Below are 27,983 nucleotides of genomic sequence, written 5' to 3'. Positions count from 1 at the left end.
ATAATTAAAGCCATAGTCTTCCAATGGTAATATACAACCGCGAAAGCTGGATCCTGAGAAAGAGCAGGAGAAAGAAGATGGATGCCTCCAGTTACAGTCTTGGAGATATTTACTCATGAAGTGCAAGAACCAGCAGTAATCAATTTTGTATCAAATAAAGGTTGGCTGCTCAATTAAAGCCGTGATAAGCAAGCAGAAATCTCCCTACTTACACTAGGTGAGAAGATACAGCCTCGGGGAAAAATGTTTACTCTTGGCAGGAATTAGAAAAAGTGGAAGAAAAGGCAGGCAATGAATAATGTGAAAAATCAAATAGATTACTGGAATGTTACTACCAAAGACAGGGCAAAAAGATGAGCATTGACCACAAAATCCAACCTGCTTTATGACAACTAACCAACTAATTAACTTACTAACTTAACTATTTTTTGAAGGTGATGGAAACAATTATTTGTACCTTCTTCCGGAAATTACTATGCATCATTTATGACAAAGAGAAATTAAGTATATTAGATATATTCTTCCATTGGGGACATACTACATATTACAAATTATGTGATACATCTATTCTTGGACTCTGCCATTTTGGGTGCCAGAAGCACTGTGGACCAGTCCTTTGCTATTTCCAGGCCAGCCCCACAGACCAGATTTAAGCAACCTGTGGGCCAGATCCAGCCCATAGGCTTTGAGTTTGACATTCCTGATCCAGCAGTTCAATCCTAATACTGCAGGGCAAGGTGAACTCCCATCACTTGCTTCAGATACTGCCTACCTAGCTGTTTGAAAGCATGCTATATAAAAAAACTTTCCTGAGGAAACAAGTTTCATGTGGATGCTTAGAATCCTGCTGGTGCTGGACCTTCCCTGTTGCAATGCCTGTTTGTGAGGGAGTTTTCTGTAGAGAGAGGGCCCAGATGTTATTGCAGGGAATGTTCTTGTTTTTCTTTCTGGTACAGAGCTAGATTTCCCTATCTGACACACTTGGAAAGTCTGCAAGCATGAACTAACAGGGTTAGTAGTCCTAGGCAGCCAAACTACTCTTCAGTATTAGCATTGTAGTTTCCTGGCTAATGTAACATTGCCATATGATAAATAAAAATAACAACACATCAACCCAGTGGAGAAACCAAGATGACTTATTGACAACAAGAGTTTTGTAATTGCAGCATATAAATGCAATAAATAAATACAACAAATTAAAATCTAAAGGAATTAAGATGTGATGAAAACCAACAGTCCCACACAAATGTGGAACTAAATGGTTTTTGGAATAATTTTGGAACAACTAGACATGTAATGAAATGAGAAGCTGGGTTTCTGTTTTATAACTAGTATCTTTCTATGTGTCTTCTATCTTGTCATCTTCTGGTGTATCAAACAGATGGTGAACTGGAACAACGGGAAAAGATTATTTGGATTCTTCTACAAGGTGTACTTTAGGAGGTCTGGGTGGCGGGATTGTGGCTTGATTTTTATATTTTCTCATCATATAGTACTGGTCTTCGGTAATCTCTTCTACAATTGATTTTATTTGGGGATGCACACTATCGTCTGGATATTCTCTCAGCAATTGGAAGGACATATTTAAACAGTGCACAGAAACTTCCCAAATCTCTGTGGGATTATTGAGATTGCTGATTAACAAGTAAGAATCGTTGATTTTCTCTTCAAGCTGCAGATAGGGAATGCCAACCAAAATATCCTCCTGAGTGGAAAGATCCCTTATGCCAACTGTGACATTTAATGGAAGGTGGGAATTGTTGCAAAGCTCCGAAAGATCATATTGATTTCTATCATGCACAACTTCATTAAAGCCTCCTTCCATGAACATCGGAAGAAGGACGGTCTTATTGACTTTATTTGGCAAGATAATTTGTTCACAAGGTAATGCAGTCTCCACACACTTCCTTCCATATTCAACAACTTGGCTTTTCTGGTACTTGGGAATCAAAAAATTATCCCCAACAGAAACAGAGCACATGTCTTCATGCGGACAGTCAAAAGCTTTTGTAGCTACAACATGAAGCTTTTCCTTCATGTCCCTTGCTATTTCCAGGTCATAGGCAGTTGGGAATTCACGAGGTTGTCTCTTGAATTTCCCTTTGTAGCTCTCAGGAATTAAAAAGTATCTTTTAGAGGAATTATTCTTGATTTCAGAAGCTAAGATTCTTCCAGCCTGAAACTTTTTGTAAATTACTATTTCTCTGCCAGGACACAGGAAATTATAAGAATGCTTGTTTCCAATGGAGTCTTCAATTATAGCAACAACAAAAGGGGATCCATTCTCTGCCTTTTCTAATATATCTTTCACTGATAATTGCTGGAGAAAAGTATTAATATTGTAATGGTCAGTGACATCTTCAACTTCAATATCTAAATCAGAATGGAAATGAACGATCTCTTTTTGAACTGGAAAAGAAAGATAGAAACAAAATTCTGGTCAGTTTTCAATGGTATAATGGTGTTAAATACCCAAAAGCCCGTTATATAAAAATTAACAGATTTGGATATCTTTAAGAAAACTTCCTCTCTCTGTTGTTTTTTTTTCTTGTTTTTTGTAGGTTAGGTAGTAAGGTGCTTTCAGACAGAAAGTTGCTATAAACTATATCACATTGCATTACTATAAAGCAGACTATGCAGTATTGCTTTGTCAGAAAAGCTGTGAGAATATTGAGGCAAATGTTCAATGAAAGGTGCAATCAGTTGAACCTTTCACCTCCATGAAATTCATCAGAAGAAGCAGGCAGCCATACAATAGGAGTTTCATTTTGGGCAATTCCACACTTCAGTCTAAGTTGCTAGTTCCCCTTGCAGTTCCTGGGTGTTTCTGAAACCAACTTCAGAAATCCCAGTTAGTAATTAGCCCATGCTGGAACTCAGTCTAGATTATGGCCAACACAAGCCCTAAGTCAGGGGTGTCAAACTGGCAGACCATGAGCCAGATCCATCACACACAGGCCACACTTACCTCAGCTCCGCAAAGGCAAAAAACCCATCTTGATACGTCTTGTGACATCAACCTGACACAGCCAGTTTGACACCCGTAAGTGGTCGTTCCCCGTTTCCTGCCTTTCCAGCCCCCTTGCCTTTCCTAGATGTTTGCATACATGGAAGTCTTCATATACCCCTTCCCATATATTTCCTTTGATACAAAGGCAAGTCCTTCCTTTGTTTTCTTTCCCTCCCCTTGTGGTACCATCATTGCTTTGAGGTGACAGTAGTCACAACAATGGGGAAGAAGTTGTTCTTTCTCTCCTACTTCCTTCTGTTGGAAGAACCATTGGAAATAGCAAGGAAGAATAGCTTAGCTTAATAGAAACAAAGTTGTGATATAAATATATTTTTGAGCCATGGTGGCACAGTGGTTGGAGTGCAGTACTACAGGCTACTTCTGCTGACTACAATTTGGCAGATCGACTCTCACCAGGCTCAAGGTTGACTCAGCCTTCCATCCTTCCGAGGGTGGTAAAATAAGAACCTAGATTGTTGGGGACCATAGGCTGACTCTGTAAACCTCTTAGAGAGTGCTGTAAATCACTCTAAAGTGGTATATAAGTCTAAGTGCTATTGCTATTTTTAAGAATAAAGAAAAGGGGATAAAATCTCTATAGCAGTAGGATGAAGGGATAGAAAAGCAAGGGGAAAATGCCTCACTTGTCCAGAAACTATAAAGAATGTGACCATTGGGAGAGAAAAGAGGTGAGGGATATATAAGCTTCTGGGGCTGGGGTTCATTGCTAATAGACTTAATGGACTTAATTTACTGAATCAAGTAAAAGATTATTGGGGAGGGATATGAGCAACTGCTGATCAATAAATAACACAACAGCCCAGCAATCCAGGATTAATTAGCTGCCTAGGGCAATGACCAGCCACTATAAGGGGGAGGCTATTCCAGGGGCTGCAGCCAATCAGAGCTGAAGATGCTATCAGGGTTGACAAATACCTGTAGGCCATCTATTTTGAAGGGCTTAAGATATCTTGGGTCAGAAAACAGCAGTTTTCAATGGAAGCTGGAAAATCCATCCATCCATCCATCCATCCATCCATCCATCCATCCATCCATCCATCCATTTATTTTAGTTTGTCACTCATGTATAAGATAATAGGAAAGAATGAACATGAATAAGAACACAGAAAATGGGTACAAATAAATGGGGACAGTAGGACAGGGACATTAGGCATGCTGGTACGCTTATGCATGCCCCTACAATGGGACACATTCACAATGGACTGGGTTTGGGGATAAAATGACATCATCAGTTTCTGTACTTAGGAAACCATGAGTTACTGGCAATGGGCCAGGCAAAAAATCTGGATCAGCTGATAGAATTATTTCTTGTTGGAATTAAGTTTCTTGTCTATTAAGAATGTCACTATTTCTTAGATTTAACAGGGAGGACAGTTCTTCTGAAAACAAGCTACACAAAGATTCACTATCACAGGGGAATAATGGAGTAATAAACAGTCCTGAAAAACCTATAGATAATTCCAAGTCATCTATCTTATCTCACATATTCTGTATGCATAGCCTAACAGAAAATAGTTGGATGTAGGCACGTAATTGAAATCGACCTTTGCTTATGAAACTTGCTATTTTGCGAGGATGAAAGCACCTTTCATGTATTTCTGGCTTCATGTTCACAGCCACTGCATAATCAAGGTTAATGATGGTGATGGTGATGCTTCTCTTGCTTCTGGCCTTCCATGTAAAATCTACAGCTACCTCTGGTGATATAATATTTTTAGAACAATCACTTCAACAGCCCTCTCTCCTCTGAAACTCATTGCTAAAGATATGACCATGAGAGGAGAAATTGCAATGAGGAACACAAAACCTGTAAAGGGACAAGCACCAGGAAAAATTGGTGCTAAGATCTGGCCCATGGGGCTGATTTGGAAACAGCGAAGGACCAGTCTGTGGTGCCTCTGCCAGTGAAAATGGAGCTCGGGAGGGCCATGTGCAGCACTCCCGAGCTCCGTTTTCACTGACAGAGGGTTGCAGGAGGCTATCACAGCTGAAAACAAAGCCCGGGAGTCTATTTTCACTGGCAGAGCACTCAGGCCACCACAAGTGCACCTGACACGAGTGACGTTGAGCTGCCCATGGCCACCCTGGCCATGATCCTCCCGGCCCCCTGAGGTAAAACACAACCCTGATGTGGCCCTCAATGAAATCAAGTTTGACACCCCTGCCCTAATCTACTCTACACTACCCTACTCTAACTTGTTATTTATCACAGAAGCATACTCTGCTGTTCTCAGTTTGTCAGAAAGAAAGCTAAACTGGTGTCCCTCTCATTGAAGCTTTTTGATTTTGGTTTTAATTAGGAGCATTCATTTATGTCACTATCACCACCACTGCTACACTACTATGAGACCTCTCCCCCTTCCTCCACCACCATCTGCAGCCTGAATTAAAGTTGTCCAAAAATCAGATTACTACCTCATTGGTGTGCAATAGAAGTATTTATCAAATTTTATTTTTAGCTTTGGCATATTAGTTGTCGATGAGAGAATAAAGTGTTTTTTTTTAGTCCATTAGCCCTTGTAGACAAGCCCTATTTTCATTTGAAAATAGCCTTTTAGGTCCTCAAGTCCAATCCCTTACTGAACACCAAAATCATAATTAAAGCTTTCTTCAACACATCCAAGGGATAACAGTGAGTAATTTGTTTAACTGCTGAACTGCTCTTAATATTAGGAAGGTCTTTGCTAACCTTCAGTAAAAATGTTCTTTCTTGTCTGCATTAGCTTTGTTTGGAGGATTTCAGACAAAAACTTGAAATAATTCCAGTTGGAATTTTGCAGTTCATTCACTGGGTCTTTGTATTTAGTAAAGCGTATGTTTGTAAGCAGGACATATCCCAATGCATATATCTAGTGAAAGATGCTTAGGATCCAAAGGGACAAGTACCATTTAAATAAACTGCATGGTACTATAAATTGATGTGTCAGATGCTGCTTCATTCAATAATCAGGAAAGAAAACCACTCAACTCTATTTGTTTGAAATTAAGTGTACTTTTACTAATTACAAACGAATAGTAGCAAAGCACAACTGAGTCTGGTTAATTGGGCGTGAAAGCAATGAATATCATGTATAGGTCAATCCCCTCCCCTTGGCACCCCAGCCCATAGTCCAATAATAATTCACCCAACTGTCAGGTGGGAGATATCTTCAAAAAACCTCATCAGGATGGAATGCTGGACAGTTAACCTTGGCGGGAAACTCCCTTCCTCCACATGTGCAATGAGATGGTCAGGACAGCTTCTAGAATATTCCTCCAGCACATAATGATTCCCCTCCCAAATACCATGTCCCCCTCCCCGTTTCAATGGCAGCTGAAGCAGCAGCAAGACAGAGGCTAATATCCGGCCCTCCTCCAGAAAAGGGCGGTCAAACCTGCAGAAACGAAAGAACACAGACAAACAGACAGACAACATGACACAGAAGAGACATACGGGAAGGGGGGGAAAAAGGAAAATTAGCAGTCCATCCAAGAATCAGGGCTTGTCAGGGTAGGCAGAGTAGAACTTGTGGAGCAGACGAGGAGCCCGAACATGGGACTTATCAACCCATTCAGTGTGAGATGGGGGAAAATGCTTCCAAACCACAAGGTATTGGACACGGTTCCTTCATTTATGAGAGTCCAAAATCTCACGGACCTCAGTCCGTTTTCTATCAGCATGCTTCTTATGAGAGTGGGGTGCAGCATCTAGAGCCCAAATTGTCAAAGGCCACACCTCCTGAAGGCGGTCACTCCACTCAGATAGTGAGGACACTTGCGGCTGCTTACGAGGAATCTCTGGAATGGGCATAAAATCTTGCCCGTACACCACACGGAAAGGGGTAAAGCCAGTGCTACTGTGCACGGAATTGTTGTAAGCCACTTCAGCATGAGGCAATAATTCCACCCAATCATCTTGCTGCTATTTGATGAAACAACGTAGATATTGTTCAAGCACAGAATTAGTCCTCTTGCAGGCCCCATTAGTCTGAGGATGGTGGGAGGAGCTTAAGCCCTGAGCGGAGCCAATCCATTTTAGGAATTCCTTCCAGAATAGGGAGGTGAACTGAACACCCCTAATCCGAAATGATGCGGTCGGTTACCCCATGTAAGCGATATATATGTGAAATGAACATCTTAGCGAGAGACTTAGTGGAAGGGATCTTGGAGTAAGGAATGAAATGAACTTGCTTGGAGAATAAGTCAGTAACAACCCAGATAACTGTGTTTCCCTGACTTTCTGGAAGTTCAACAATGAAATCCATAGAGATCTCCTTCCACGGAGCCACTGGGTGAGCTACCGCCTGGAGCAATCTCTGGGGTTTTCCCAGAGGCGTTTTGCCGCGGCACAAACGGGACAACTAACCACATAAGTCTCAATGTCTTTTTTCAATGAAGGCCACCAAAGTTGCCTCTTAACGAGATGCAGGGTCTTGACGAAACTAAAGTGTCCGGCCATGCGAGAGTCATGAGCCCGTTGGAGTATGATGGTCCTAATGGACACAGGGAAGTATAATTTTGCCCCAGTCCAAGCCAATCCATCTTTTATAGTGCATTCATTCATGTGTTGTTGGAACCAGTCATCTTTTGCAAGGGCCTCCTTTAGGTCAGAGATAAAGTCTTTTGTGACCTCCAATTTAGAAGTTGTTTGACTTCTAGTGACAACAGGAGCAGCCAGGCTTTTTGTGGTAATGACAGGTTGGACAACACTGAGCTTTGAACAGTTGTACTGTGGAAGTCTGGACAAAGCATCAGCCATAAAAATTTTCCCTCCCGGAATGTATTTCAAAGTAAAATTGAATCTATTGAAATGCTGAGCCCAGCGCATCTGTTTAAGAGAAAGTTTTCTGGGGGTTCTCAAGGCCTCCAAATTTTTATGGTCAGTCCACACCTCAAAAGGGTGTTTGGCGCCCTCTAGAAAATGGCACCAGGTTGATAAAGCCCAATGAACAGCAAAAGCTTCCTTCTCCCAAATAGCCCAATGTCTTTCCGTGTCGGTCAGTTTGTGAGAGGTGTAAGCGCAGGGTTGTAATTTACCTTGGCTATTTGCTTGAAGCAGTACCGCCCCCATTGCCAAATCACTGGCGTCAACCTGGACCACAAAAGGCGTGTCCATGTCTGGGTGCTTCAGGACCGGTTCCTCTGCAAAGAGGCGTTTCAGCTTTTCGAAAGCAGCTTGACACTCCATAGTCCAGCCAATGGTTTGCTAGGTTTGGGCTTAGCTCTTCCTTTTCATTTAAGGAGGTTAGTTATAGGGAGAGCTATCTTAGTGAACGAGGGAATAAACTGATGATAGAAGTTAGCAAACCCCAAAAACCTTTGTAATTACTTAAAAGTACGTGGGGCCTCCCATTCGGTGACAGCCTTGACCTTAGCGGGGTCCATTTCTATTCCCTTGTGGGAGATTCGATAGCCGAGGTAATCAACCCTTTCCTGATGAAATTTGCACTTGGACAATTTGGCATACAGTTCTGCAGCCTGGAGTTTTTTCAGAACCGCTCAAACAAGCTTCACGTGTTCTTCACATGTCTCCGTGTAAATAAGGATATCATCTAAATAGACCATTACGCCTTTGTAAAGATGGTCATGCAAAACCTCATTAATCAGTTGCATGAAGACTGCTGGCACCCCCTGGAGGACAAATAGCATGACTCGAAATTGGAAGCAACCAAGGGGGCAGTTGAAAGCAGTTTTCCATTCATCTCCCTCCTTAATTCTGACCCAATAGTATGCTTCCCGTAGATCCAATTTAGTGAAAATCCTCCCCTTTCCTAGTTGGGACAGCATGCCCTTCATCAGTGGTAAAGGGTAGAGGTTCTGGGCAGATATGCAGTTTACATTTTTGAAATTAACACATAATCTGAAGGAGCCATCTTTCTTTTCTCTGAACAATACTGGTGCAGCTACCTTGGGCCTTGCTGGTTCAATGAAGCCCCGTTCCAAGTTTTTATTAATGAATTTCCTCATTTCCTCCATCTCTCTAGGGGTCATTGAATATATTTGGGGTTTTGGGAGCTTCACCCCAGGTAAAATATCAATGGTGCAATCTGTGGCTCTATGAGGGGGTAATTTATCAGAAGACTTCTCACTAAAAACATCTTTGAGGTCCCAATATTCCTTTGGGATTCTTTCCTCCCCTTCAATTTTCTCCTGGCCCCTGGCCGCCAGTGTGGGGACAGTATTAGCAGACTCTGGAGCTTCTATTTTCCCCTCAGGGGGTGTGGCAGTCTGGATCTGTAACCATCCTTCCCTCCAGTTAATGTGTGGGTTCCACCTACGGAGCCAGGGGAGTCCTAAAATAAGGGGCTGGTCCATCCCTGGGCCACAATAAAAGTTATTATTTCCTGGTGGGTTCCCATCCATATCTCGATGGGCTCAGTAGAAAAATGAGCAGGACCGCCCCCTGCAATAGAACCATCTATTTGGCAAAAAGCAATAGGGATTTTCAAAGCTTTCAGTTTCAAGCCCATTTTCTCAACTATTTCAGGGCTTATCATGCAACATGAGCAACCAGAATCTAAAAGAGCTAGAGGTTTCTCTTTTGCACCAGAAGAGGGCACTCTAAGCTCAACTGGGATAAGTATGGGGCCTGAGCAGGAACTTACCCAGCGGTAGCATCTTCATAGTCACTATCGTCAGATGAGCTGGGACTTCCGTTTCCCCCCTCCTCTGGCTCGAAGCGTTGAGAAGTCTCCTCCCCACCCAAAGCGGTTTCTTTTCTCTTGCCGGGAGTCTTCTCAGGTTTCCTCTTCCTCCGGAGGGGCAGAGCGGAGTGGGTCAGCTTGACTTGGCAATTCACAGCATGGTGCCCCTCCTTCCCACAGCGGAAACAAGTGGAGGGCTTGGGCTTGCCTGTGAAACCTCCTCTACCCCCCTTTTCACCCTTTGGGAGGGGGGTTTTAGGGGGGGAGAGGAATCCTCAACTTCTCCCTTTTCTTTGCAATGAAGTCTAGTCAAATCAAGCTCAATATCTGCAGCGTTCTCATACCAAGGCTCCAAGCGGCGGGGAATGCGTCTGTTTACGCACTGCTGGTAAACATCTCTATTCAAGCCATCTGCGAATCAATCCAACAACGCTTCTTCAGACCATCCCATCATATAAGCAGATAACTCTTGGAATTCCTGCACCTATTCAGGCACAGTCTTTTCCCCCTGTCTGAGGGTCGTAAATTTTAACCTAGCTCAGCGCTCGGTGAGGGGGTCGTCAAAACGTCTCCTCATTGCTGCCATAAAGTCATCAAAATTCCTCAGGAGAGTTACTATTATGTAATCCGACCATCCAGTCAGCTGCTTTCTTCTCTAGGGCCATTAACACTATTCTTACTTTAGATTCATCAGAGTCCAGATCAGGCCCATATATTTGCATATAATTCCAGACCTGAATAATAAACAGCCCCAAACTGCTAGGTTCTCCATCATACTTTATGCTTAAGGGTGGGACCTTAGCCATCCAGTGTCGCCTGGGCCCCCTGCTCTCAGAATGTCTCTAGCTGCAGGGGGAGAGGTTGGTGCTGGGATTTCTTGTGCACACCCCACTTCGGGCCCTCCAGTCTCCCTTAAGCTAAGCAACGGGTACCTTTTCTCTAGTTCCTCTGCTGGGTCCCTTTCCACAACATTCTCTCGAGCCCGGCATTCGCTCCATGCCTCTTCGAGGAGCTTCATGGCTTGGGACATTTTGTAGTCTTCCTCCCTAGATCCACGCCAGTCAGCAGCTGGTTTTTTGGGTCTCCTCCTCGTGACTCTAGTTAGTAGTTTCTCAGGTTCCTCTTTCTGTCCCACTCCCCAAGTCCACTTGGGTCAAACAGCAGGTTCCTCCACCCTCAGATCGGCCAGCATTTATGTTAAAGATGGTGCTGCCATTGCACCCATTTCTTCTTCCTGGTCGCTTTCATATAAAGACATTTTTCCTTCTGTGAGGGCACCCCCCTTGGAAGGTGTTCGCTCCGGGTTGGGTGTGAGGTGAGACTCAGCTTATTGTCAGATGCTGTTTCATTCAATAATCAGGAAAGAAAACCACTCAACTCCATTTGTTTGAAATTAAGTGTACTTTTACTAATTACAAACGAATAGTAGCAAAGGGTCTTGAGGCCGTTAAGAACTGGATGAGCGCTAACAAACTGGTACTCAACCCGGACAAGACCGAGTGGCTGTTGTGTTTCCCTCCCAACAATTTGGCTAATGTTCCAACACTTAGGCTGGGGGGTCAAATTTTATACCCCTCAGATAGGGTCCGCAACTTAGGAGTCCTCCTGGATCCACAGCTGACTTTTGACCACCAGTTGTCAGCTGTGACCAGGGGGGCATTTGCCCAGGTTCGCCTGGTCCGCCAGTTGCGGCCCTACCTAAACCGGGAGGCTCTCGCAACAGTCACTCGAGCCCTTGTGATCTCTAGGCTGGAATACTGCAATGGGCTCTACATGGGGTTGCCCTTGAAGTGCATCCGGCGACTGCAGTTAGTCCAGAATGCAGCCGCGCGAGTGATAGTGGGCGCACCGCGGTTCGCCCACGTTACACCCATCCTCCGCGAGCTGCACTGGCTACCTGTTGGTCTCCGGGTACGCTTCAGGGTACTGATGACCACCTTTAAAGCACTCCATGGTAGTGGATCTGGGTACTTGAGAGACCGCCTTCTGCCGATTACCTCCCTTCGACCGATTAGATCGCACAGACTGGGCCTCCTCCGAATCCCATCCGCCAGTCAATGTCGACTGGCGACTACACGGAGGAGAGCCTTTTCTGTTGCAGCCCCGACCCTGTGGAACGATCTCCCCGTCGAGATCCGCACCCTCACCACCATCCAGACCTTTCGCGCAGCCCTCAAGACCTGGCTCTCCCAACAGGCCTGGGGATAGGTTCCCAATTTACCCGCCCGAGTGTTGAATGAAAGTTGTGTTTTATTATTTTTCTTTTGCTCACATTTTGTTTATCTTTTGATATTGCACCCCCTTCCCTGTGATTGTAAGCCGCCCTGAGTCCCCTCAGGGAAAAGGGCGGCCTATAAATCTTAATAAAATGAAATGAAATGAAATGAAAGCACAGTTGAGTCTGGTTAATTGGGCGCGAAAGCAATGAATATCATGTATAGGTCAATCCCCTCCCCTTGGCACCCCAGTCCATAGTCCAATAATAATTCACCCAACTGTCAGGTGGGAGATATCTTCAAAAAACCTCATCAGGGTGGAATGCTGGACAGTTAACCTTGGCGGGAAACTCCCTTCCTCCACATGCACAATGAGATGGTCAGGACAGCTTCTAGAATATTCCTCCAGCACATAATGATTTCCCTCCCAAATACCATGCCCCCCCTCCCCGTTTCAATGGCAGCTGAAGCAGCAACAAGACAGAGGCTGACATGATGGATCATTGAACAAGTTAACCCAGAGTCCTCATTTGAGGCACAAATGACAATGTTCACATTTGGCACGTCGGCAGGATTATGCAAAGTTCTAACATATTTGGAAAAGGCTCTAATGCTGGAAAGGGTGGAAGAAAAGAGAAGAAGAGGATGACCTGCTGGTCATCCTCTTCTGTAAGATACAGTACACCACTAGAAGAAAAATCAAGTTACAGTTTATCATTTGAAAAACTCTATCAATGTGGTTGCTAAGAGTTGACACTGACTTGATGGCACATAATCAACCAATCCATCAAATAGTACCATAGGTATGTTATTTAATTCTATCAAAAGGCATTCCCAAAACTACAGCCACTTCACTTTATACTTGCTGCTTTTCAGATTTATTACATTGCTGATATTTTAGTTCTCTGTGTTAGCAGAGCTATAAGCATTCACACATAACTGAGATAAAGTAAAAGACAATTCAGGCCTGGGAAGGGGAGGTAGAGGGGCCTATGATAATTTGCCGTGGTCAACCCGCTGGGTCCAACTTGCTGCAGCCAACTTGCAATGGCCAACTCCCAGTGGGGACAATTCACCACAGCCAAATTGTTATGGGATAACTTGCTGAGGGACAAGAGTTCCATCAATAGCAAAGAAATGGTGGAATAGAATCATTAAAGAAAGGATGAAAAAGGAGGGACAGAATGAAATGTGAATCACAAACATGAAAATTATTTTAAATAATTTTAAAATAATTGAATTGTTACATTGTCCTGCAGCAATAGAAATTATTTCAAATAATTTTAACAATAATTGAATTGTTACATTGTCCTGCAGCAATTGTCCTGTGGTATATTGTTCCATGGCGAATTAGACGTGATGAGTTGGCTGTGGTGAGTTGTCCCCTTCCAGAGACAGAAAGAAAGAGCTCAAAATATACCCTGGGGAAGCTGACAGGTTTTCCAGACTTTGTTATTCTGCCTTCCATCAATAAAATAGAATTCCTGTGATGTCCTGGCATACCTTGAAGGGCTTATGCTCTGGAACTGAAGAACTGTTTCCAGTTACTGTCATCATCATAAATATAGAACATCAAAAGCTGTGTCAGTATGACATCTTCCCCATTCAATAATATGACTATTATTCTACTATTAAGGTTCCAGTCTTTCCTCTATTCCTAAATTAAAAGGTTCAGAAAAGGATCAAAGCCTCCTACCTAGGCATCCTGTACAGGTGTTCGCTTGGAGCTCTTATTATTTCCATTCAGTCAAGAATCAGGGAATCAGAGTCAGAGCTCAGTTAGTGAAAGCCAAGTTAAAATATGCATAGGACAGACAATTGATTGGATTTCTTTGGAATCAACCAGCAACATTAGCATAACTTTTTTTTATAACTGCATCTGCAGGTATTGAGCGGAGACCAATATGTGTCGTCTCCCCCCCTCCATACATGTCTAGCAATGGTGCAATTCTATTTCCAAATGCGCACTTTTTTCAGTTGATCAGGCCAAAGCTAGCTTTATTACTAAATATAATACAACATTTTGAACTTGTATGATGACTCTTCTACAGGTCAGTTCCTGAATTTTAGTGCATCTGATCCTTATTTGCTATATGTCCATATGCTCCTAAGGCAATCCTTGTAGAAGGAAGGCTCCAACAGTAGATATGCATGACCTGGAACAGGCTCCAATGCTGGGAAGAAAGTTCAGTGGCAATGAGTCCCCCCCTGGAAGAACTAAAATAACAAGCATGGGAGGAGCCGTGGTGGTGCAGTGGTTAGAGTGCAGTACTTCAGGCTACTTCCGCTGACTGCAATTTGGCAGTTTGAATCTCACCAGGCTCAGGGTTGGCTCAGCCTTCCATCCTTCTGAGGTCCATAAAATAAGAACCCAGATTGTTGGGGGCAATAGGCTGACTCTGTAAACTGCTTAGAGAGGGCTGTAAAGCACTGTAAAGTGGTATATAAGTCTAAGTGCTAGTGCTAGTGCTAGTGCTAGTGCTATAGATAGGCAGATCAAGTCAATGGGATCACTTGGAGTTAGAAACAGGTGGATGGCACATAATGATCAATTGATCACATGTTATTATGGAAAGGTTTTTGTCCTCATGGTGGGAGGAAGGAGATCAAGTTAGGGGAGAGAGAAAACACATTCCTTCTGAAGAAAGGATGCTGAAGGGGAAAACTAAGAATCCTCCAATCCAAAGAAAGCAGAACAAAGAGGAAGAGAAAAACAGAGAGGAAGAGCCTTGCTTTATCTCTTCTTAAAGCGATAAAAAAGATTTACCAAAGTGGATGCATCTCTGTTCATTCAAGCAGAAAATTACATCTCGAGAATAATAGGAACTTTTAAACTGTACCCGTCTCATTTCCACTCTGTCCTAAATGTGGGGATAAAAAGCATCTGCTATGCACATTCACATACATTGTGGCCCATAATATCAATGGCCAAAAAAAAGGATATTTCACATCTCAGGATACAACATGACATTACAGATTGACTAGAACTAAATTATTTACTCTTCAGCTTTATTAACCTGTTCAAATTATTGATTTTCTATTATTTTTTTTGAAAAACTTTGGTGTTTCTGAGTTATTAACTTACATTTCATCACAGCATGGACTTCATATATAGCTTCTAGAATTCCACAGCTTCCAAAATTCTTAGGCAGCAGCTCAAGAGAGAATCCAGCATCATCACTAGTATTAAGGAACAGGACTTTCTTTGTGCGGCTCTTTGGGATTTTCCATTCAGCAATCTCTTCCATGGTATATATTTGGTCATCTTGACATTCATAGAATTCTCCTTCTTGAGAACATGGCAAAATAAAGGTGTGTACCTGGTCATTCCTCTTGATTTCACAATTCACAGTCAGAGTCTCATTGCGATCTTCTACAGACTTAAATACAATTTTCTCCCCCTGTTTGATGATCAGGTTTTCTACATGGATATCGTTAGAGCAACAGAAGCATGGTTGTTCCTGCTGTGTTGGCCCAATCCAAACTTTGCTCACAATTTCTTCAACGTTGATGTAGGGGGTTTTATCAGCCACTACCTTGCAAAGTCCTTCAAAGGCAATTTTCAAATTGGGAAAAAAATGTTAAACATTATGCAAACGTCAAATATTACTGAACATTCATTTTATATTTATGCAGGGATGAAATCAACTTACCATTGATACTGGTTGGCAAATGTAAGCATGCTCATGCACAGAACCACCTCTGCGCATGTGCAGGACCAGAGGTGGATTGCTGCGGGTACAGCCTGGTAAGGCCATACCAGTAATGGCTGGGAGCAGCGGAGAGCGTACCAGTATGGTGGCTTGTTTGGATCACCCGCCTACTTGCACTCTATAGCTGTTTTTATGGGAATCAGTAGAGTGCGCATGCAGTGCCTGTGTGAGCCCCACCAAGCAACTGGTGCATGTGCAGTGCATCAGGAGCATACACAGCGCACATCTGGATGTGCATGAACAGACCACGATCAGCATACTGGTAGCGACGGTAAGAGCAACCCACCACTGTGCAGGACCTTCCGTGCATGCACAGAGCATAAAAAATGGGATCTGATGATGTCTGGGTGAGTGGGCGGAGCCTCCCACCACCACCACTACTGGTTCACCTGAACCAGATAGAACTGGCTGAATTGCACCACTGTATTTATGGTTGCATGAGTTCAGGAAATTTATATTAAACTAAAAAAGATGGCTATATTTTTGTAAAATAAAGGAAATGTACATACAGGTAGATTTATATGTCTGTGTGTGCGCATTTGGGCATGCTATGAGGATACCTATTATGATGACATTTGCTCATTTTCATTTGCCAAATTAATAATTGAAATGTTATCCCCCAAGTATTTAAGCTATTTCATTTTCAGAATATTGTGCCACATGAGTTTTAAACATGAATGTCTACAACAATTCATCTTTGATTTGGAGTCAAGGTTTCCCCTTTGCTTTTTTTCTAAGATTGAAGCAGTCTTGAGGCAGTGAATGCCATCTAGACCTCCTTCCTCCTTCGAGTGTCACAACAACAACAAAATGACAACAACCCTGTTAAGTGAGTTGGGTGGAAAGAGAGGGACTGATATGAAGTCACTCTGCTACTTTTTTTTTTATAACTAAGGCTAAGACTACAACTAACATTCTTCTGCTTTCCAGGCTAGCTGCTTTATCAAACTGGCTCTTAAATAATTTCAAGAGATTGCATGCCAATTATAATGAGGTCTGAGGCCAGTTGTGAGTAGGGCTGAAGTTACAGACGCAACCCACAGTGGGTGGGACCACTTTTTCCATGCTGCTATTTCTGAGTCATCTCGCCCTCTTTAGGATGATTTAAACATGGCCTAATAGAAAATGCAGGCATATAATACTATTAGATTGCCAGTGTTCAGCTGGCTTTATATTGTCATGGCTTAATTTTTGAGTAGCTGGAAAGAATATTTTTTACAGGAAGAAGTAAAGATTAGTGTTTCCTCTCTCTGAGGATAGAAATAGCAGCATGAGTGAAATCAACTTACCTTTGCTACCAGTTCAGTAGCAAGGTGAGTGTGTGCTCGCACGCGCCACCTTCACGCATGTACAGGACCTTACGTGCATGCGCAGAGCATCAAAAATGACATCTGGATGGGTGGGTGGAGCCTGCAAAACAGTGGTGGGTTCTGGATCCCATTCCAACTGGTACGGTTGGAATGGGCCCGGCGGCATCCCCATGCGTTCTAGCTGCTCAGTGGAGCATCGCTCAGGTGTTGTATGCACCATGCGCATGCAGGGAAGTGCAGAAGCCTTGAAAGACAGATAAAGAGCTCAGATGGGTGGGTGGGCCCTCCGGAGCACCGTACCAGAACGGTATCCAGTGCTCCGGCCCGTACCGGCGAGTACTACCTGCAACCCATCCCTGCTGCAAAGGTAAGTGAACAGCAAGGGGGGAGGGAAAACCACTGTGCCACGTGATTTACATTAATATAATATGTGTGTCACAGCTGATAATTGGAAATACCAGTTCACCTGAAGTGGTAGCATTTTTACTAGTTCGGGTGAACCGGTCTGAACTGGTAACATTTCATCCCTGGATAGCAGGAAGTCTTTGTGGAGCTATTGATCAGGACTCTGGAACAAGATTCTACTGATAGTCATTGTGGTTGTAAATTGAATTATCATGTGACAGGATTCAAACTTACAAAGTTTTGTATGATGGTCCTAAGCAAATCCATTTTCCCCAATTGGCTTTTTTTTTTTTTTTTTTTTTGCTGGAAACTGGAACTAAATGCTGAAAACTGGTAAAAAAAAAACTATCACAAATCACTGTCACATGATCGCAGGGCATTGGAAACAGCCCTAAAAGTGAGCCAAGTTGCCAAGTGCCCAAAATATAACCTGTGACTCTGTGCATGGCCGTCATAACTCTGAAAATAGCACTTAGGTAGCTCTGGAGAGATCTGTTGTAAATCTGAATGGTTGTTAAGTGACTGGTCATAAGTTGAGGATTACCTGTATTGTGATGAATGGTGACAGTAGTGAGTGGGAGCTATTAAAAATGGGTTTTGTATTTAGGCATGGCAGGATTTGGGTCATCTAGTTCTAATTACAGCTGTGGAATATTAAGCAGCAAAAAGTTCTGCAAATGAAATTTGTTAAGTTCTGGGCGATGAATGGAGGTGAGGCCAGAGTGATTTCTAACATCTCTTTATTCAATACTGCCTGTGAGGCAACTGAAACTCCTTGGCTGACAGAGCTCCTTTTATAGGACACTGATCAGCTGAACAACCAACCAGGAGAGAGAATTTTTCTGCTCCAACAGAGGACCAGAATGAGAAATTCAACTGACAACTATACACAATACATACCAAAATCCCTGAAAGGTGTCTCTCTCTCTCTCTCTCTCTCTCTCTCTCTCTCTCTCTCTCTCTCTCTCTCTCTCTCTCTCTCTCTCTCTCTCTCTCTCTCTCTCTCACACACACACACACACACACACACACACACACACACACACACACACATATATATATATATATAGTGTCACAACCCCTGGTATGCCCCATACAGCACAGGTTCGAATCCCAGTAAGGGTATGGCTAGCTGATGAGAGCTAAATAGCTTGAAATAGATCTATACTAGTCTCCCTTTATTTATTTATCAGCACAAATAAAAAATAAAACACACACACACACACACACACACACACACACACACACACACACACACACACATATATATATATATATATTGTTTTCCTTATTTCCCTTTTCTTTTTTTCCCCTATAGCAAGGGGACTATAAAACTTTAAAACTTATGGATTTCAACTCCTAGAATTTTCCAGCCAGCATGCGGCCTTAGAAGAAGGTTTAGCAAGAAATTTAGAGAACCAGGAAGTGAAAATTAATTTGGTTCTGTGATTGAAGTATAACTTTTGATATCCTAGGATTTATGGAGAGAATTGTATGCTGTGGGAAATGCATTGCTATTTCCATATTATCTATCTGTAAAATGTAATGACATAAATTGTTGGTATTGATTTGGAATTAGGATTTTTTTGGTCCGCAATTGTTCATCTTTTATATAATGCTGACTGCTATTTATCACATAGCTTAATTTAGGAGAAGATGAGACACTGGGGAAAAAGTAGTTCAAAACTATTTTATGCTCTTTGTCTCTGCTTACCAGCTTTCATATCAAAGGAGAAAAATATTGTACTGTACCTGGAAAATTTAGAGGTAGTTCTGCTGTAGTGGACTGTATGCTTACATCTTCATTTCCTAGATTGTTTGCAAGGATTTTTTTAATTTCTAATGCAACAACTTTAATCACATCACCTGTGGATAAGCAACATTCATGGCCAAGCTTTTCATACATTGAACCTAAGAGATAATGTAAAGATAAAAGAAGTTTTACTGATTTTATTAGCAGCATTAAAATACAGTTCTATACATTCTACTGTTTCATTTTTAATGCACAGGTTAGATACTATCTATTAGTATGGGTGTAAATATCAAGTGAGAACCATGACAATTATTTTAAGACTTGCTAACTTAAACCTTCATTTGCTTTTAAAAGGGCATGGAAGCTTCGAAAAGAAGCTAATCTTCTCTTCCACAATTTGTCCAGAAACTATTTGTTTAATTTGTTGCCAGAACTTTGTATGTAATTTTGTGAATCAACAGCGCTGCTAGCATCCAATATTTTCAAATTGTTTATGGCTAATTGAAAAAACCTTTAGCAGTTACTCTAACATAGGTGTGTCAAACTGATGGCCATAGGCTGGATGCGTCATACGCAGGCCATGCCCACCCCAGCTCTGCAAAAGAGGAAAATGCCACAATACATCATATGATGGCAATGTGGCATAATAGTTAAGTCACCTGGCTAGAAACTGGGAGATGCGAGTTCTAGTCTTCCCTTAGGCATGAACCCAGCTGAGTGATCTTGGGCCAGTCACTCCCTTTCAGCCCCAGAAAGGAGGCAATGGCAATCCACATCTGAAAATGCTACCAAGAAAACTGTAGGCCCTTGTGCAGGCAGTTGCCAGGCGTCAACACTGACTTGAAAGCAGCAAAAACTATAGGCCACTTTAAAAGAAGAACCCAAATAAGAGGATAATTTTAGAAACAACCAAATAACGAGTGGTTGTTATTGAAACAGGTCTAATACTGCTTACAAATGGGAGTTTCAGTTGATTTCAAGATTGCTTTCTCCCCATCTTAAATAACATAGAACTTTTCTCTCTCACTTTTTTTTTGTTTATACATATTAGAGATCTTGGGATTTAAATCTGAATATATAGTTCTTGACAGATCCACATTTCTCAGGGAAAACATACCCCTTGTTTAACAACCTTAAGTAAGCAGAAAATTCAATTGTCAATAAAATTGTTACTTTATATATTTTTAAAAGGAATGCCTTTATAAGGTAGGGAATACAAATTCATTTCCTTGAAATCAATTGGCATATAACATCCTTAGCTTATTCAATATCAACATATATTTGATTCCTCAGAGGAGAGTTTCAGTAAATTAGATACATTTTAAAGGATTTATTGTTCTTTAAAATTATATTTATGCTTAAATGAATCACCTTATTTATTCATTTCTTCAGTATTGATGATAAAATAATTACCAGGGGAGAGAAAAATGAGAAATGTTTTTTTGTTTATTTCTAATTGGAATTTATTTCTAATTCCAGTTGCCTCCTGAAAGATTTGTTGTACAGCTTTAAATTGCTCATGGTTTGATGGAACAAAACCTATAATTGAACTAGGGTATTTGAACGAATTAGTCCCTGAAATTGTATCGGGTGTTTTGGCTATGAGAAACAGTGAGAAAATCAGAACAAGCTTCTTGGGATGCAAAAATATGCAATGGCAGCAAAATAGTACAAAATGAACAACATTCTTCCAGGCTTCCTGTCCTCTACCATTCTCTGGAGTCCATTTAAGGTCACCTACTGCTTCAGTGACTCCATCCAGCCATAAAATTTTCTGTCATCCCATTCTTCTTTTGTCCTCAATTTTTCCCAGGATTAGGCTCTGCTCCAGTGAGTCCTTCCTTCTCATTAAGTGGCCAAAGTATTTAAGTTTCACCTTCAGGATCTAAAGAGCAGTCAGGGTTGATTTTCTTTAGGACTGACCAGTTTGATCGCCTTGCAGTCCGAGGGACTCACAGGAGTCTTCTCCAGCACCAGCACCTACTATATTGGTAGTCTAGATCTTTGCAAGTCAATTATGGCAGCTTTAGCCTTAGCCTTTTGGATTACATTTTTTTAAAGCTATGGAAACTACAGCTACCCCTCATTTAGTGCCCAGAAGGGGTACTGGTTGATAATTCAGTTGATTCAGTTATTAAACAAAGCAGTCACTAAGTAGAAAAAATCATACGTGGTTAAAACATGTGGTTAAAAATCTTAACCACAACTATGCATAAGATTTTACTGGGTAAAAGGAAAAATCTTACAGCTATTTTTCACCACTTCCGTGTTCTTTAGAATTCTCACCCGAAACCGAGATAATTAGCAAACATGTTTATATTTACATTCATTGGAGAGGAAGGGATGACAAGAGAGTAAGCAAGCACACAATGGGGAATATATATCAAAAGGAATGCGCTAGGCCAGCTGTTTGCCTAGCATTCTTATAGCTCCAAGCCTGCCAGAGGATTCTAATCAACTCATTAAGGTCACAAAACTGAGCATGTTAACTTGCAGTTAATACTTTTTAGGGAAGTGTTGTACTGTGGAGAAAAGCAACTTAGGAAGAGACAGCTTGTATAGGCAAGAAGTTGGCTCTGAGAGGGGGAGAAGAAAAAATGGGTCAGGAATAGGATAAATGTGTACTAACAGACTGTAATGGCAAGTATGTGACACAGAGAATGAAAGAGAAAGAAGCTACAAAGGTTATAAATGTGGGCCCTGGTTGCAAAGTTATTTCTTCATCCCCATCACAATTACTAATGGTCACTGACTGAAGCAGTTGCTAAATGAGGAGTCTAATACAGGGGTGTCAAACTCAAGGCCCGTGGGCTGGATCCAGCCCACAAGGTGATTATATCTGGCATGTGGGGTCACCTGGAAATAGCGAAGGACCAGCATATGGTGCCTCTGCCAGTAAAAACAGAGCACAAAAGGGCCACGTTCAGCCTTCCTGAGCTTCAATTTCGCTGGCAGAGTGCTCAGACCACCACAAACACCCCCGGCATGAATGACATCAAGCTGGCCTAACCATGCCTGCCTGGCCTCCCAAGGTCAAGCACCACACTGATGTGGCCCTCAATGAAATTGATTTTGATACCACTGCTCAAATAGGTTGATTGGGGGAGGGGGTTTGATGTCACATATAGAACACAACCCTTTCAATTAATCAATCATCTCTTTTAGAGCAGAAGGACTTCCTGCTAGAAAAGATTATATTCCAATTGTAGCATGAAAGAGGGAGGAGAGTTGCAAGCCATTTAACAGAATATAGCCATTTATTTTACAAAGCCCAGAATGAGATTTGAGTAAGGTGACTGGATGTCCCGATTTTGGCGGTACAGTCGCGATTTTTAACAATTTGTCCCATATCCCATGGCGTTTTTTAAAAGTCCCGATTTTGCCTTCATGTTGAAAGTGCAGTGGATTTGCTTAAGAAATCCTAACCGGGGCAAGACAAAAGACACTCTGTCTAAACCCTCTCTATGTCTCAGTACTTTCATTGAAGATATTAAAACATTAAAGCAAGAAAATGGAACCTCCCCCCCGCCCCTTTTACTTCCTTTTATAAGAAAAGATGACCCAGTACCATAGAGCTCCAAAAAATACTTTGGCTAGAGAAGTAGCGACTCTTCCTTCCTGGATTTCCCAGAGGGGAGAGGCACGGAGGTTGGAGGTCGGCTCTTGTGGGAAAAATGGTGGCAAGGTTTCTTTGAAAAATATTTCTCTGGGATTAATTTCACCATTTTAATTTGCTCAGTTCTTTGTATTAACATCTACATCATTCTGGATTGATTTGGAGTGCCTGCCTGCTGGTAAGTGAGCTGGGTTTTTTCTTTTATTTTTTAATGTATTTTAAAATAATATTTTATTTATTTTTTTAAAATAGTTTTATTCTGTGTGGATTCTTTTTTTAAATTGTCTTAGACTATTTAAAAAAAGATTATCCAAAATAAATTGAAATAAACAATTTTTAAAAATTCTATGCACAATACTTTGAAATAGCCTTAGCTTTCAAACAATTCATTTAGTGACCAAAGTTACAATGGCATTGAAAAAAGTGACTGATGACCATTTTCACACTTAGCGATCATTGCAGCATCCTCATGGTCACGTGGTCAAAATGTTGATGTTTGGCAACAGATTCGTATTTATGATGGTTTCAGTGTCCTGGGGTCATGTAATCGCCTTTTGTGACCTTTTGACAAAGTCAAATCAGATTCACTTATGTTACTAACTTATCAGGTGCAGTTATTCACTTAAGAACTGTGGAAAGAAAGGTGGTATAATGGGTTTAGTGACCAAAGTTACAATGGCATTGAAAAAAGTGACTGATGACCATTTTTCACACTTAGCGACCATTTTCACACTTAACGACCGTTGCAGCATCCTCATGGTCACATGATCAAAATTTTGATGTTTGGCAACAGTTACAATTTATATTTGTAAATTGTAGTTATGTTGAAATAAAAAAATATTACAATACTATTTTTGCGTTGTGTGAAAATTTTTGTTGCTCCATATAAAATTTTTAATCAAGCCCCCCCCCCCCCGGATCAAAGGTGTCCCTCTTTACCAATCTGAAAATCTGGTCACCTTAGATTTGAGAGAACCTGCAGCACTTAAAACTCACTCTTGCTTTTCTTGGACAAGCCTAAAATAAGCCCTGTGTATAAGAAGTGTATTTTGTGGTTTCTCACTCAAGTAAACCTGAAACACCACTAAAACTCCTTCTAATTTGCCTGGAAACCCCTACAATAGGTTTGTGCAGGTGAAGTGGGGTGGCAAAGCTCCAAGCAACCTTTGAGAGATAACTAAACTCATAGGGCTAGTCATTGGTCAAAGATGTCGACTAAGCAATGGCATCTTATTTTTATTATTATTAGTTTGTTTTCTTTGTGAGAGGAGGAAATTGTATCCATTGAGCATTTTAAGGATTGGAGTGTTGCAACATTAGCAAAACTCTAAATTCTTTTTTTTTTAAATGACTCAAAATAAATACCTTCTCAATCTGTGTCAGCTCCTTGTAGTAGTTCAGAAAGGAAATCGAACCCATAAATACTAAGACTACCTTTACTATAAGATTACAGTAACAGAATCTTGAAAGTGTGACTTCTCCCTTCCTCTGCTTTTCCTTTCCAGAGAGTTATGGAGGGTCCCTTGTGAGATGTTTTCCATGCTGCTGTTCCTTCAGGGACTCAGATGCCTTTTGTCTGACTATTATCTAGGCTGTGGCTCTCCTTCTTATCTCCCAAGGTTACTCTTACAGCCTATTAAAATCTATCCCATCTATACATAAACCCCATTTTGCAGACAATTATGGAACAACTCTCGTCAGTCCAGTAGATATAGCCAATCAGAGTTGGGACTAGTACTAGAGTAGAACAAAGTGCTATAAGCTTTCTATCTTTTTGTTTCATCCTAAAGTCAATCAAATTTGCAATCCAGATAAGGAAAACCCATAGGAGATAGAACTAATCATTCCAAAAAACTTTGGGGCAAAAGGACAAGGATACAAATCTGGTATCTATCCATCTCCCTATCCCCCTAACCTCCCTATCTCTCTATCCATCCATTCATTCAAATTTATTAGCTAACTCCAACCTCTCTCCACAAAACAGGTCCTTGTTACTCAAAAGGTTGGAGGGAGGCACTGCTCTAACATAAGACTGGCCACAGCCATGCAAATTATATTCTATACAGAATCATTCTGTATCTTTTCTACCCTGAGGTCTTTAAAAAAAACCTGCCAAATGAGCAAAAAGATTTTGGGACATACATACATACACACACATGCACATGCACATGCACACACACACACACACACACACACACACACAGACACACACACAGAGCAAAAGTGCAACTCTTTGTAGACCGATCTTTTCATTAGGTCGCTTTCTAGTGAGTTCAATCTGATATTGAACTCACTCAGTACTCACTCAGTATATTATCATATAACATTTATTGTAAATATTTCTGGTAACCTGGTTGAACTACTACAAGGAACTGGGAGATATAAGCACGAGTTTCCTAAAATTATTGAGGATGAGAAAATAAATTAGGCATTATGATTTCTGAGCACTTTATTTTTGTGTGGTTTTGTGGAATTCCAAGCAGAATACTTTGTACAATATCATGGGCAGCAATGGTTATATATTAAAAGAGAACCAAATGAAAACAGCAAGTATTTGGGTTGTGCTCATAGTAACAAACCAATGACACCAAGTAGAACAAGCAGAACTGGCAATGAAGTTATATTAAAATGATGGATAGCTTCTACCGTGTATAATAAACAGGCAAGCAGGTAAGAAAAGTATGCCACAGACAAACCCATGGTAGAGCAGACATGAAGATCTTGGAAAAGATATCTAGATGCTTTGATGTGTCTATACCTACAAAGATCAGAATGGTGTAGGTCATGGTACCCACTGTGACATTCTGTGCTGTGGCACTCTGTGGAAAGGAATGTTGGACTTTGAAGAAGCAGCATAGGAAGAATAGTGATGTTTTTGAAGTTTAGTATTAGAGAAGATTCCTGGGGATAATATAGATAGCTAAACAAACAAACAAACAGATCATTGAATAAATCAACCCAGAGTTCTCACTTGAGGTCCAAATAACCAGACACAAATTATTTTACTTCAGACAGCTTATGCAAAGATCTAACTCTCTGGAAAAGATTGTAATGCTCTGAAGGTGGAAGGAAAAAGAAGAAAAGGACAACCAGCAGCAAGGAGGTGATGTAACTCACCACAGTGGTGATGAGTATACAGTTAGGAGACCTGAAAGACCAAGTTATGGACAGATCATCAGGGAGAAAATCTATCTATGTGATTGCTAAGAATCAACACTGATTTGATGGCATATAATCAACCATCAATCAATCAATCAAACAAACAAACAGCACCATTGAGATATACTTGTTTAATTTCATCCAAAAGCATCCCCAAGACTAGAGCTGTTTTATTTCACATCTGCTACTTTTCAGCTTTCTTGTGTTGCTGATCAGATGAGGTTTTGGCTCACTGCCTAGTGCAATGTAGATATATGTGATATAAGTAAGCAGACAACACTGAGGGAAAATAAATGATAACCCACTTCTGGGAAAAGGGAGGGAGGGAGGGAAAGAGAGAGACGGGGGAGGGAGGGAAAGAGAGAGGGGGACTGCAACCATCATAAATATGAACCAGTTTCCAAGCATCCAAATTCTGATCATGTCACCATGGGGATGCTGTGTGAAAAATGGTCATAAGTCACTTTGCAGGGGCATTGTAATTCTGAACAGTCACTAAACAAAAGGTTTTATGTTGAGGGCTACCTGTAAAGGAGTCTTCCTGTGATGATCTGGCATATCTTGAAAAGCTGAAGAACTTTCTCCAACATACTCTCTTCAACATAGCCATAGAATACATAACACTGTGGACTCCCAAATACTTCCCATCCAATAATATTACTGTGATTAAGGTTTCAGCCAGGGGTGGGCTGCTACATGTTCGCTCGGGTTCAGGAGAACCTGTAGCTAACGTTATGGCTGGTTCAGAGAAACCTCTAGATCCCACCTCTGGCTGGCCCTGCCCACTCACCCCGCCCTTGCCAGAAGTCTCCACACAGCCCATTTTGGGTGTGAGGTAAGTGCAGGGCCCAAGGCTCAGAAATATGTCTATTAATAACAGATGCTAAAAAGTTAATGATAGTGTTGTTTTCATAAATGCATCTTCAGATATTAAATGGAGACCCAGGGATTCCCCCACCTCTACCTACAGTATGTATCAATGACACAAATCTATTCCCAGATTTTCACACTTTAGGTAGATTAGGCCAAAGCCAGATTTATTGCTAAATTTTATGCAAGGCTTTGATCATTTATTTATGACTTTTCTACATGTCATTTTCTGAATTATACCTCAACTAATTCTTATGTGCTACGTGTCCATATATACGCTTGTTAGGCAATCCTTGTAGAAGAAAGACTACAAATGCACAGTTATTTTATAACTATTTCATTGCACTTTCCTGAATATACTTTTTCCCCTCAAGGAAAAAGAAAAAGGAAAAATCAGAAACAAACACTGGAAGGTTATAAATGATAATTGACAAACAGCGTGAAGAAGTTGATTTATAGTTAATTTTAGATACCACCCATCTCATGATCTAAAGTTGGTTGGATTGAGTAATAAATGTCATCTGGAAGCATCACGAAAGCATCCTCCTCAAACTTTATTCTTTTTATTTTGTTTTATTGAAAAATGTTTAATTTAATCAGGAGCAAGCCATCCTCATCTCTCTGTGTCTCATTCCATCATTTACTTCTCTTTCCTATCTAAGATACTGTCAGGCGACACTGAAAAATAATACAATAGAAAATGGAACAGACACAAAATATGAATTATGATACCAAAAATACAGTAAAATATTCTGAGTTCACACTATTGGTATTACCGCTTTGGTCTGGATCAAACACTATCTGGACCCAGCACATTTCTGGTGTATTTCAAACACTTCCATTCCCTCCCCCCAGCCTTATATATGCCATCCATTTTGATGACACTTGAGTTAACATGTGTTCAGATTATCCTTCATGGTTCAGTGAAAATTTATACTTACTTTTCTGTACTTGAGGGTGGGAACTGTGCCTACTGTCATTAGTCAAGTGTCTCAACTGTGTTGAACAACCACAGTCTAGTCAGCTGGAGCCCAAATTTGGCATGGATTATTTCAATATATTCACTATCACCTATTGATATGAGGGTTCCCGCTAGTAATGACATAATGCTCTTCTTCCAATAAGTTCTTCCAACTTCTGATAAATGCAGAAACTGCATTATTATACACAGATAGATAATTTTGATCAAACCTTACCTTCATCATAAAAGCCAGACTGGATTTGCAGAATCCGAGGTAGAGATTTGGGATCCAAAGAGTGGATGAAATTCTTCAGGCTAGAGGCCAT

At 41.2% G+C, this 27,983-nt stretch overlaps 1 protein-coding gene across 1 annotated transcript; it reads right to left on the bottom strand.

Annotated features, from left to right (window-relative positions):
* Positions 1-10: 10 nt before the first annotated feature.
* Positions 11-27,983, bottom strand: THEMIS (thymocyte selection associated). The gene is given in 4 exon segments (XM_087718520.1): positions 11-2,409; positions 14,956-15,417; positions 19,051-19,209; positions 27,893-27,983. Coding segments are annotated over 4 exon segments (1,782 nt in total). The 3' UTR covers positions 11-1,339.

The sequence above is a fragment of the Thamnophis sirtalis genome, unplaced genomic scaffold, assembly GCF_051295495.1.
Source record: "Thamnophis sirtalis isolate CommonGarterSnake01/CBP01778 unplaced genomic scaffold, rThaSir2_p1.2 scaffold_6, whole genome shotgun sequence".
Classification (NCBI taxonomy): domain Eukaryota; kingdom Metazoa; phylum Chordata; class Lepidosauria; order Squamata; family Natricidae; genus Thamnophis; species Thamnophis sirtalis.
Note: the sequence above shows the minus strand (reverse complement) of the source record. Positions and strands in the feature narration are given on the sequence as shown.